Here is a 12,331-nt window from a genome sequence, read left to right on the forward strand (position 1 = left end):
GCCACTGTTCACCTCCGTCTGCTCGCACAGACCGTCAATGGGCACTAGGTGGTGTGTCATTCTTACAATCTTCAGGTCCAAAAGGGCCAAGTGACTTCTGCTTCCCCATCGCCAATATACCTTCAATTGATATACAGTAGGCTCGTCTCAGAGTGGCACCTGGTCACCATCTTCCGACTCCAGCGCCCCCTCCTCATTCCCGCTATACTACCACTCACGATCGATCGTCCTCTGCAAATTTATCCTTCCAGAATGCCCGGTGATGATGAGTCTTCCCGACCGCCGAGATCTCCTCAATCTCCTGGGGAGTCAACTTGAACGTCAACACCCGCAGATAACTCGCCAGCCGAGTTTCTTTACTGCTCGTGGTGATTGAGATCACTCCCTGGTCTAGGCACCAGCGCAAGAGGATCTCTCCGGGGGTGACTCCATACTTCTTCGCGAAACCGGGCAACAACTGGTCCAGAGGACCACCCGCCGCCCGAGTGACGGGGGTGAGCCCCGAATAGCTCACTGTCGCGATACCCTTGCTTTGCTGCCAAGAGACGAGGTTTCCATGCTGCAGGTAAGGGTGATACTCAATCTGGTGGACCGAGGGCACTACTGTGCCGCCGTCTCGAGAATCGTCTCCAGGTGGCTCTGGAGGAAGTTGGATACTCCGATAGAACGAGCCTTCCCGGTCGCTTTGACGTGTTCCATGGCCGCCCATGCTTGCTGAAGTTGGTCTTTGGTTTGTGCGAAGAATGGCTGGTGGATCAGGTACCTGCCGGAAGGACGATGAGACTCGGTCACGAGGCCAAAGGACAATGCCAAATAGTGCAAGCAGTCCTGGGGGCATCATTGTTGCGCGAGAGAATCCGGACAACAAAGAGAGAAGACATACAGATCAACATATTCCAACCCCAACTTCTCCAGACTGGCGTTCAATGCAGCCGGGATATCGGACACATTCTGGTTCACCTTGGTTGTGATGAAGAGCTTCTCCCGTGCAACGCCACAATCCTGAATCGCCTTGCCCAGCTCGGGCTCGGTGCAATAGACCTCGGCACCGTCGAGATGATGAAATCCCAGTCCGACGGCAGTCTTGGTCGCCTCGACCAGGTCCGAGTTGAGGCCAGAATCGCTTTCCTTGTACCAAGCTGTGCCTGTGCCATATCCGAGCTGGACAAATGGAGGGAAACCCCCAGTACTGGTTAACATGACCCCCAAAAGGCATTCCGACCAAACGACCTTGTCAAAACTTCCTCAACCCGTCTAGTGCCGACCCTATCACTTACCATTGGTATCTCGGTTCCATCATTCAATGTGACCGCGGGGATTGTCCTTTTTGAAGCCATTGTTTCCACTTGTCCAGTCACCCTCTGTCCAAGCAGAATGGGTCCAAGTGTGGAGAAGAAGTAACGCACAGGAGAAAGCAGTAGGACACCTTTATAAGGTTTATAAGCCACGAGGATCGCGAGCCAAGAAATCGTCATTGAGTTTCTCTTTTATGGGTTCCTTGCCATTGGCCATTTGAACCTGTCTCGACACGTCCAAAGGCCCGCATTTCCAGGTTTTAGACGTCCACGCAGAGCGGGCGGATTTTGCGGCTGCATGGGGTGGGAAAAGATTCCAGACGCGCGCGATGAAGAGTGGTGGCCTGTCTTCTGTCTAGTGCTGAAACGTGTACGGTTAGTTGAGGGGAAATCTCGAAAGATGAAGAGCTTGAACGAATCAAAGAACTAGAGTTGATTGGTCTCCTGTTGGTTTCAAAGTTGAATATCTTCATAGTCAGAAGACAACCCTCAGCTTGCCGCCGACGGGGAGACACCAAACATCGCTTGAAGGTATCCCTCCCCTGCTGCCGCTATTTATTATTCAATTTACCCCGAACCTTCAACCACATGATACTAGGTCAGATGAGATATGGAGCTGGTAGTTATTGACATTTTCTTCCACGTCAATCACCACTCGTGCTGAAGTCGCAATCCTCTCATCACTCCTCCTGTCGGTGTCGATCCATCCCCGCTTGGACCGGACGAGACCCGGAAGAATGTTGCCGATTAGTCACCATTCACATGATGTCACTTTTGAGTATCCGCGGCTTTTTCCGTCGAGCCCCGCGATAAGGTGATAAGTGAGGAAATGTCACGAGAGAGCAATCGAAAGGTGGAACTTACCCATGCAGCCAGTCTTTGAGCTTACAAAGGATTCCTCCCTGAGAGCGGTCATCAATGCGTAGACTACTGTTGAATTGGATGCAAATTGACTCGGCATAGACTCCTCACTTTCACCACTACCCCCATCACCTCGGCATCTTTGTCCATGCCCTTCGTCCCGCCACGGATGCCACTACGAGCATACACTCGACTTCATCGATCATTGTACATGTCCTCGGCATCACGAGCATCAACGCTCCAGTATACGTCTATTCACGTACCTTATTCCAGCCGTCTAGACCAAATGGCTGCTCATTTCTCGACAAGCAACACGGCCCCTACAGGCACCATGTCTCTCGCCGATCTTCCCAAATCCAACGTCTTCACCAGCAAACTCCCGGCCGACCCAGCCTTTGAAACACCTGAGATCTCCCACAAGGCTCCGCGGCAAAGCTTAGGCCCACGAATGGTCAAGGGAGCGCTGTTCACTTATGTACGGCCGGAGCCGGCAGAAGAGACGGAACTTTTGGGTGTGAGCCCCCGGGCCATGGCCGATTTGGGGCTGAAGCCTGGGGAAGAGGATAGCGCATTCTTCCAAGCCGTGATAGCGGGAAACGAGATTGCTTGGACGGAGGAAGGCGGTGGTGTTTATCCCTGGGCGCAGTGTTATGGAGGTATGTCGAAGGCACAAATCCGCAGGCTTGAGCTGTATTGGAAAAACATTAATTTTGGGTTCCCGTGCTACTAGGGTGGCAATTGTATGATCTTCTCACCTCTTGATGATGAAAGTTACCATATACAGAGCCGGCAACATATTCTAACATCAATATCCCCCTAGTGGTTCTTGGGCGGGACAGCTTGGCGACGGAGTATGTCTACCACCCAGTCGCGTCGAGACTTGGGAACAATATCGTATGGAAACGGCCAATTTACTAATCTCTTTCCCACTTCATCCACAGCGCGCCATCAGTCTCTTCGAGACAACCAACCCGCAAACTCGCAAGCGATATGAACTCCAACTGAAAGGCGCTGGAAAAACCCCCTATTCACGCTTCGCTGATGGCAAAGCTGTTCTCCGATCCAGTATCCGAGAGTACATCGTTTCTGAAGGTACTACGCGCAGTCCCGGATTTTTCTGCAACCTCACCCTCCTCGCTTCCCCATGTCGTGTGATTGAGGCCCATTCACCAAGCTTACAGTCGTGCTGATACCTGCATAGCCCTTAACGCGCTCAATATCCCCAGCACCCGTGCACTATCCTTGACCCTCCTCCCCAAAGCCAAAGTCCTCCGCGAGCGCATTGAACCCGGCGCCATCGTCGCCCGCTTCGCTGAGACCTGGCTCCGGATTGGCACCTTTGATCTCCTCCGCGCACGCGGCGAACGCGCCCTCATCCGCCAACTCTCCACCTACATCGCCGAAGACGTCTTCGGCGGCTGGGACACCCTCCCTGGCGTCATTCCCTTTGGCGAGAATCAAAGTCTCCCCAAAGACATTCAACAAATTGACAATCCTTCGCGCGGAGTAGCCCGCGATGAAATCCAAATCAGCAACGACATCGACGAGAACCGGTTCGCACGCCTATATCGCGAGATTGCCCGACGAAACGCCAAAACGGTTGCCGCATGGCAAGCATACGGGTTCATGAATGGCGTGCTGAATACCGACAATACCTCCATCTACGGCCTGTCACTTGATTTTGGCCCATTCGCATTCATGGACAACTTCGACCCGACATACACGCCCAACCACGACGATCACATGCTACGATATTCCTACCGGAATCAACCGAGCATCATCTGGTGGAACCTGGTGCGCCTCGGCGAATCGCTGGGCGAACTAATCGGCGCAGGCAAACAAGTCGATGACGAGTCATTCATCAAGGACGGAGTCACCGACGAGAAACAAGAAACCGACCTGGTCCAGCGCGCGGAGAAAATCATCGAACGCACCGGTGAAGAATTTCGCGCCGTCTTTCTACATGAATACAAACGACTCATGACGCAGCGCCTGGGTCTCAAAACGCAACACGAGTCCGATTTCCAAACGCTATACTCTGACCTTCTGGATACCATGGAGGCCCTGGAACTCGACTTCAATCACTTCTTCCGCCGCTTGTCGAATCTGACGCTGTCGGATGTGGAAAGTGAGGAAAAGCGGTTAGCTGCTGCGGCAAGATTCGCCCATGCCGAAGGCTTCGGTGGAATTGGAACAACCGAGGAATCGGCCAAGTCACGGATTGCAAAATGGCTAGACGCTTGGCGGGCTCGTGTCGTTGGAGATTGGGGAACCGGTGAGAGTCAAGATCAAGAGAGACAAGCAGCCATGAAAGCTGTCAATCCCAACGTGAGTCGAGTTCCAGTCCCCCGCTTACCAATTCCTCAAGTCTTTGAAAGAGGATCAACCCACAAAAAAAAGGTGAGAGCATTTTATGGCTGCAGTTATATCTGACATCATTTGTGGGTTCTAGTTTATTCCACGAGGTTGGATTCTAGACGAAGTGATTGACCGAGTCGAGAAAAAAGGCGATCGCAAGATCCTCGGACGAGTCATGCAGATGGCGCTGGACCCGTTCAACGAGGAATGGGGTCTCGACAAGGCTGAAGAGGAAAGATTCTGCGGCGATGTCCCCAAGTACAAGAGGGCGATGATGTGTAGCTGCAGCTCTTAGCGTCCGCGGGGTGGTCCAGATTCGAATCCAAGTCTCAGGGCGTTGTTATCCATTGCTGTGACCCTTTTAAGTTGATCGTCAATGCCTTATTGACCCTGGGCAAGATCCAGTTGTACCTACTACATGTACAGATAGAGGACATACTCATACTGCACAGGTGCAGAGTACATACAAATTATACATACCCAAGTCCAATACTAAATTGAAACCTCCTTGGGCCTGACTACATGGGTAGTCTATGGTGAATACCACCCCATCATCTACAATCCACCATGGGAAGAGCAATAGAGAGTCATAGCCATGCATTTCCCCCATGCATCTAAAGTAATCGCCCGGAAGTGATCATCGTGATAATTCCATGCATACCCGTTCTTAACTTTCAAGAACATAAAAAATCACCACCATTGCAGATTTCAACTTTCCCTTTTCCACGCGAGGAAGACCCGGTAGACACGGAAAGGGAAAATGCGACACACGTCTGTATCGAGATTGGAAAACCACCAACGGCAAGCCCAAAATCTAGGACCACCATTCTGATCTTCAAGCAACGATACCACATTCAGCCATCAGACAGGAAGGGCAGGTAGAGAAAATTCAAGCCCGTAGTAAATGCAAAAGGGGGAAATAGAAAGAGAAAGACCCATGGTCGTGATTCCAGCCGTGAGTGATCATACAAAGTCGACGAAGCCCGAGGGGAATAGACATCTCAAATCGTGGCGCATGTAAAAAGGAAAAATGAAGATGAGGAAGAGAGTCGCGAGGGAGAAGGCCAGGGTTATCAATCGGAAAGAAGAGGTGATGAGAGGGAGGGATGTTTGAATGGGAAACGATCCGGCTTTTTTTAGCTTCGAAATTCCTGGACCCCTATGTTCTGAGGAGAGCAGTAACAAAGAAGAAAAGTAACGTTTCATGTACCAAGGCGAGATGGAACTTTTTAGTTGGGGCAAGCGGCCTGGACGTGACCGGGCTGCTTGCACTTGTAGCAGACACGCTCACCGCGGGCCTCGGTGGAGCAGTCACGAGAAACGTGGCCGACCTCACCACCTGTTGCGAGGAAAGAATCAAGTCAGCGACCAGGCTGGCGAATGGAGAACAGAGGAGGGGCTCGAGTGGGCTAAGCACACGAGGATAGCAAGAACACGTACAGTTGTAGCACTTCTGACCCTGGGTGCAGTCACGGGCCATGTGGCCGAAACCGCCGCAAGAGTAGCAGGTCTGGGGGCGGCTGCCGTAGGAGGAGTAGCCACCGCTGCCGTAGTTACCACCACCCTGGGAGCAGTTGCGGGCAATGTGGCCGACCTGACCGCACTTGTAGCACTCCTGGCTGCCGCCGGAAGCACCACCGTAGCTGTTGCCACCCTGGGGGCACTCGCGAGACAAGTGACCGGTCTGGCCGCAGCGGTAGCAGGTGCGCTCCTTGGGAGGCTCGGGGCACTCGCGGTCTGATAAAGTCGGTGGTTAGTGGTCATGAACGAGGTCAGGTGCCCATCGAGAGGCGCAAAAGCCGAGCCTCGTTATCGAGGTGTACTCACTGACGTGGCCCTCACCACCGCAGTTGTAGCTATTCACAGGGAAGATGTCAGCGGAAATATTCCATACGGAGTGTAGTTGGGCCAAAGCCAGAAACTTACCAAGTGGGGGTTCCCTTCTTGGGGCAGTCCTTAGCCTGTATGATTTTATCCATGGTCAGTTGCAGTCCATGGTGGCATTCCCTGGTGGGAAGCATTGAAACAAATCCGTTATGCCGAGACGATGAGACCGTGGGGCAGGTTTCATGAATCATTCGGTGGAACGAGACCTGAATCGAGAGATCCGGGGATTGTTTACCTGGTGAGAGGCGTCACCGCCTAGAAAAAAGAGAGAAAATAGGTCAGTCCCCAAAACTTGATCAAAACCAGAGGCGCCACGATCACATCATGGCCCAGAAGTGGTGCCAGGAGCTTATAAGAGATCTGCGATGCAAGATGCACAGCACGACACACGTATAAGTGGTCTGACCAGACGACGCAGTCCACAGCAGGGACTGCAGTCACAGATTCACAGAGCCATCAGAGAAGATGCAGTCTGAACCGAGACGCAGTGTGCGAGTCCCATACGAAATCCAAGCCAGGGCCCAAAGATAGCAAGAGAACATACAGTTGTAGCAGGCACGAGAACGGGAGTCCATTTTGATGAAGTTGGTTGGAAGAGGAAAAGGGGTATGATATGATTGAAGAAAGAAGGACGTTGTGGTAGAGAGAGGTGAGGAGATGAGGGGAGGAAGGTTTTTTCTTAGGGTACTATTTTTTTTTCTTTGGGTCAGAAAGCGGGATGGCAGAGTAGGCGAGGAAATTTTGTAGTGCGGGGGCGTTCAGTACTGACTGTACTGTACGCGGGTGTAATAATCGTCCACGGGAGTTTTCAGGCGTTGAGGTGTTCAGGCACCACCCACCTCAGGGACCCTTTCCCCCCTTAGCAATCAGGCAGCTCAGTATATCGCATGGCGGTCCTGGTTCGAGAGGCAGTCGACCCAGTCCAGCAAACCAAGATGGGCGGGATAATTCTCCAGTAATTCTGTCAGAGTAGACTGGAGAAAGTCACATACAATCGCTGAAGCGTAATGGAGGAGGTAACTCTCCACCCTCAAGGAGGGTACATCTCAATCTTCATTCTGTGCGTCTCGCTGCATACACTTGGGAACCCAAATATCCCATGCCTCAATAATCTCTCATTCTAACATCAGATGCCGTGTATTCGTCTGTCTTCCTCCATCAGGGGTTCGGTCGGAGGTGGGAGGTCGGACGGGCGTAGTGCTTCAATCGACGAATGTGATTGCCGTGACCCCTTGCAGAATACACACATTCGACCTGTGAACACGACATCTGTCGAGTCAAATGGCCGCAGACAGCTTAATCAGCAGGCCATTTCCCCTTGAAATGCTCGATCGGGGACGGAGTCGCAAGAGGTCAAAATTTGTGCTGAGAATGACTTGCCGCCCACAAATGACTTGCACCCACTTTGGCAACTCGTCGGCCGCAGAAACAGGGCAAACCTTTTCGAGAACTTATCGGATTCAGGGACCGAAAAGTCGCCATGACCTGCGTAGGAGAAGCGTGCGAACCCTCGGACTGCAGTCTCATTTATAAAAGACAATGGGTGCTGCCAAGGTCCTCGAATTGCTTGGGTGGGCCGAGGACCTTGTGTTCCAAGGCCTGCGGGCGTGGCTTTGAGCCATAGTCGAATATCCCGGGCATCTTATTGTTTATCATGTAGAATCACCCAATATTGAATCAACCAGGGAGAGGAAATTTGTCGACTTGACGGGCCCTGGAACGAAATTTTGGAGGGAAAGACCAGAAGGTCCTTCCAGAAAACTAGGTAAAGTCGTAGCATTCCAGAAGCTGTGTGCCAACAGTTTTCTCACGGAGCAAGAGAACTCGCTCCTCGTCAAAGCCAACACAATCATGTATCATGGACAACTCGCCCGTAGGTTGCGTGTCTCGTCCCGCATGACGATTGTCTCGGTCGAGGCCGCCCGGCGCGGAATCCGCATCCGATTCAGCCCGATCGGAATGTTCTGGGTGAACTTTGATGCTATTCTCATCGTGCAATAGTGGTCGGCTACCGATCGAGCGCACCGCAGGTTCAAGTTCCCAAACCCGAACCTCGTCCCCTCGCCCGCTCACGGATATGGCCTTTCCCCGATTCGTCACTTGGACCGCAGAAACTGAAGACGTGTGGCCCCAGAGTCGCTGGCCACCGCGAACAAAGAGACGGTGATTATCCGATACGACAAGGTACATGGTCAAAGTGTTGTCCTTGTGAGAGGTGAGCAGATATGGATGAGAGTAGGATATAGATGTGGGCGGATGAGAATGCACAATCGTTGGCTCGCTGGGATCTAGCATAGCACGACCTTCACTCGCTTCATGCTCTGTGGAATGCCGTCGATCGCGTGGGCCTGTGCGGTCTCTTCTTGACAGTGTCTCGTGCTGAGAGTCCACAGTGCTCGTCAACCGAGATTCCACTTGCTGACCGTTTCGATCGAATCTCAGTTCTTGAATACCTAGGGACCAACCACAGCTGATATGAAAGAAACTGTACACAATCGTAGCCACAACTCGTACGCCAGATTTGCGCAGAGACAGTGTCATCGGTGCGACCATATTCGCTGCGTTTAGCGAGGCCAATTTCCGCGGCGGGATGGCTTGGCCTGAAAGCACCGATGTATGAGAGAGCTCTCGTAGATTGTAAAGAGACAAGCTTTCATTCTGAGACACGATCATGAGATATGGAAATGATAGAGCCATGGCAGTGATGGCTCCATGGGTTAACTCTGTGTGACTGGAGACTAGCCGCAGTCGTGACTTTTGGTCGTCGAACGCATAGCGACGAACATGGCCGTCCTTGAACCCGATCACGACTTCGTGTTCATCAATACTCCTGCTGACGGCAAGAGCAGTTGGAACAATAGAGGTCTTTGTGATTGAATTTGAAAGACTCATCTCCGCAAAGCAATGTGCAGGGTCTTTGGCCGCCCATGCCCTAAGTCCATGCTCTGTATCAGCGGTGAAGACAACGCCAGCGCAAAGCTTAACCAATATAGGCGGCGTCTGAGATTCGGTGAAGTGGACTTCGGTAACCCGACAGACTCCCGTGGACCAATTATGCCGAAGACGGTACTGGCCTTTCCAATTTGTGGTCCTCCCATCCTCAGCCAGATGACTGTGATCAAGCCATGTTGAAACTCTCGGTGAGTATTCCGACTTATTTGGCGGGGCTTTTGATGGAAGAGATGCTCGAGTGACATTCGCTAATCGTCGAGCCCGAGGACGAACCCATTGCACATAGTATTGTCGTTTCCATAGCTCAGAATCTCCAGCAAGCCTATGGAACCGACGAGACAACCTGATTGAAAAGCTTCAGTCATACTCCTCTTCTTCTCCCCATGACACCGAAGGTTCCGAGCACATACCTTTGGCAGACATTCAAAGACGAGATGGGAAGAAAAGACAGGATTTGAAGAAGCAGTTCATCGCTCAACAAGGATAATCGATCAAGTGGGGAAGTCTCCAAGTCCCGCCGTCTCTTACTTGGAAGCTGCCTGGCCACAGCATCATCAAGAGGACGCTTGGGCATACTGTGAGATGCCTATTCAGCCCAGGTCAACATGTTATGTAGTTAATATTCAGTCCATGGCCGACAATGAAGTCGAGGCTACTGGCGCTCCGTCTGATAACCTCTTATCAGCTGCCGATAAGCCGGCGGCAAAGAAGCGGTCTAAAGCATGGTGAGGATATTGCCAAATCTGACGCGGTATACGTCAAGTCGCGTCACCCTCATCACTTAGTTTCAAAGGGCCATGCTTGCAAATTACACATGGAGATATTCAATGACTTACAGGCCTCCATAGCGGAAGCTTGTGCAACCTCAATCAGTGATGCTCAAAAAAAGTTTGATGCGGCTGTGACTGCCCAACAAAAGCGCCTAGAAGAAGCCGAGACACACTTGTCAAGTGCTCTCGAGGCTCAGAAAGCCGCCGAAGAAAGGGCCAACAACCTCCAGCGTCACGTAGACGCGCTTAAAGATGAGCTCAACACCCACAAAGCTAGTCCCAAAGAGCTCGAACCTCCGACGGCAATACCAAATCTCGAGAGAGACTTTGCACCCGGTAGGGTATGGAAGAACGAGGAAATAGATGCGAGTCGTCTACGTGACATTCTGGAGACGAAATATTCGAAGCTCTACGAGGGTCTTCAAGCTTTTGTTCAAAGTTGGAGTAGTCTCAAGGCTGTGACACTTCAGCACAAGAAGAAACTACAAACTTGGGAGCGACAGTTGAAGAAGGATTCGTTCACGATCACTCTGGACAACAGCACCGTCACGTTCACCAGGTCAACCAACGCCGATGGAGAGTCAGTGGCAGATGGCGGGGAAATTCGCGCGTCCATGCGGAGGCGTCTGGCAGACGAGCATCCAGGCGCAGAAGAGAATCGTCCCCGAAGCAGGAGACTCGACCATGATGAAAATGTACACAGAACCAAGCCGGCAACCGCTACTTGGACTCGCCCGGCAGAGCCGATACGTACTGGCAAATCCAAAAGTTTTGCTGATTCCTCTCTGGTGACGGCGACCCAAGAAACACTGACAAGCGACGGACTCTCTTCCGAATCAAGTTCCGGCCTCCCGTCCAATTTGCAGACCAGAAAGCGGAAGCGGGTTCAACCGTCTGGTGAAAATGAACTCAGACAAGGTGCGCCTGAGAAGCCGGTTTTGATCAAGTCGGAGACGTTGTCATCCAGTCCGGTACAACCGGGGGCTATGGCCCCTGGTTGCCTCACCCACTTCCCCAGCACCCAAGATTTGGACGAGATCGGCGGCGTCGTGCAGACACCCACGAAAAAGCAAGCCTTCAAGGAAATTCCCTGGGATACTGAACACCAATACTCAGACCGAAAGCCAAACGTATCCACCCCGAGTCGCCCAACCCAACCTGTTGGTGTCCTTCAGCCAATTGATGGAAACGTACCATCGCTCAGATCTCGCGGGCAAGGATCGACTGCAAAAAAGCCGCGCTCTTCAGCTACTGCCGCACTCATGATGGCAGAAGATGGCGATTCTGGTGACTTTCAGACTTCATCCAGAAAGCGTGCAAAAACTCCCATTCGCAACGCTACCCCCAAGGTTAAACACGATGGAAACACTCGTCTCCAAGACCTACTGGAAGGATCTTCGTCTTCTACACCCTCTTTCCCCTCGTCGAAAAGAGCGGCCGGTCATAGAGTAGATGAAAGGAATCGCTCAAACAAGTCACACGCCAATGCAAGGAAGTCTGCGTTACCGGGTCCAGAGAAAACGCAGACAGACTATGCATCTCAAGCTGGTCTTGAAGTACGACCAGAAGAAGAACCATATAGATCCCGACCCCTGAATCGATTAGGTCTCCATCACTTTAAGATCAACCCAGCTGCGAATGCAGGTCGTGATTATGCTTACGACGATGTGATACGCAAAAAAGACGACCGCAAGTGCATGTCCGGGTGCACACGTCCCGGCTGCTGTGGAGACCGGTTCCGTGCTATGGCTCGAATGGCAATTCAAGGCAGTAACAAAACAGCTGCGCAAAATGAGGAAGAACAGCGAATCGTCGAAGATTTTATCGGCGAGAATGGGGCTAGCCTCGTGGGCATGACCGAGAGGCAACATGAGCAAATACGCGTGGAAGCTCTTGCACGCCATTACGCCAATCAGTACGGACGGCATCGGCACACTCACCAACGTGCTCGAAGTCCGCCCGGGTTCTGGCGGACTGAAATGCCATCTACGCAAGAAATTGAGGCTGATCGCGAAAATGCGCGGAAGATGGAGCGAGAGAAGGTCGAGGAACGATATTGGGAGGCTATGCGTCCTGGAGGAGTCTGGACATGGGCCGACGAGTGAAGTTAATATATTGGATAATAGGATATGGCCATTCTTGACAAGATGGATCTTCAGTTTTACGGGAATTGTGTTTGGGATGCACAATTTTTGTCCATCAGATCAG

The 12,331-nt window shown here is 52.1% G+C and overlaps 5 protein-coding genes across 5 annotated transcripts; 2 read left to right on the top strand and 3 right to left on the bottom strand.

Moving 5' to 3' along the window:
• Positions 1-214: 214 nt before the first annotated feature.
• POX_e06370 (uncharacterized protein) lies at positions 215-1,200 on the bottom strand (the record flags this gene model as incomplete). The annotated part of the gene is made up of 2 exons (XM_050115193.1): positions 215-710; positions 884-1,200. 2 exons carry the CDS (start codon positions 1,198-1,200, stop codon positions 215-217), a joined length of 813 nt encoding a protein of 270 aa, XP_049967653.1.
• Positions 1,201-2,487: 1,287 nt separating this feature from the next.
• POX_e06371 (uncharacterized protein) lies at positions 2,488-4,809 on the top strand (the record flags this gene model as incomplete). The annotated part of the gene is made up of 5 exons (XM_050115194.1): positions 2,488-2,812; positions 2,977-3,050; positions 3,098-3,248; positions 3,358-4,484; positions 4,609-4,809. 5 exons carry the CDS (start codon positions 2,488-2,490, stop codon positions 4,807-4,809), a joined length of 1,878 nt encoding a protein of 625 aa, XP_049967654.1.
• Positions 4,810-5,743: 934 nt separating this feature from the next.
• Positions 5,744-6,493, bottom strand: POX_e06372 (Cellular nucleic acid-binding protein; the record flags this gene model as incomplete). Its single annotated transcript, XM_050115195.1, has 4 exons — positions 5,744-5,853; positions 5,955-6,251; positions 6,342-6,370; positions 6,441-6,493. 4 exons carry the CDS (start codon positions 6,491-6,493, stop codon positions 5,744-5,746), a joined length of 489 nt encoding a protein of 162 aa, XP_049967655.1.
• A 1,669-nt stretch (positions 6,494-8,162) lies between these two features.
• Positions 8,163-9,927, bottom strand: POX_e06373 (uncharacterized protein; the record flags this gene model as incomplete). Its single annotated transcript, XM_050115196.1, has 2 exons — positions 8,163-9,696; positions 9,764-9,927. The coding sequence occupies 2 exons, from the start codon at positions 9,925-9,927 to the stop codon at positions 8,163-8,165; spliced, it is 1,698 nt and encodes a 565-aa protein (XP_049967656.1).
• Positions 9,928-9,983: 56 nt separating this feature from the next.
• POX_e06374 (uncharacterized protein) lies at positions 9,984-12,228 on the top strand (the record flags this gene model as incomplete). The annotated part of the gene is made up of 2 exons (XM_050115197.1): positions 9,984-10,078; positions 10,227-12,228. The coding sequence occupies 2 exons, from the start codon at positions 9,984-9,986 to the stop codon at positions 12,226-12,228; spliced, it is 2,097 nt and encodes a 698-aa protein (XP_049967657.1).
• Positions 12,229-12,331: the final 103 nt, after the last annotated feature.

Source organism: Penicillium oxalicum, chromosome V (assembly GCF_001723175.1).
Source record: "Penicillium oxalicum strain HP7-1 chromosome V, whole genome shotgun sequence".
Lineage (NCBI taxonomy): Eukaryota > Fungi > Ascomycota > Eurotiomycetes > Eurotiales > Aspergillaceae > Penicillium > Penicillium oxalicum.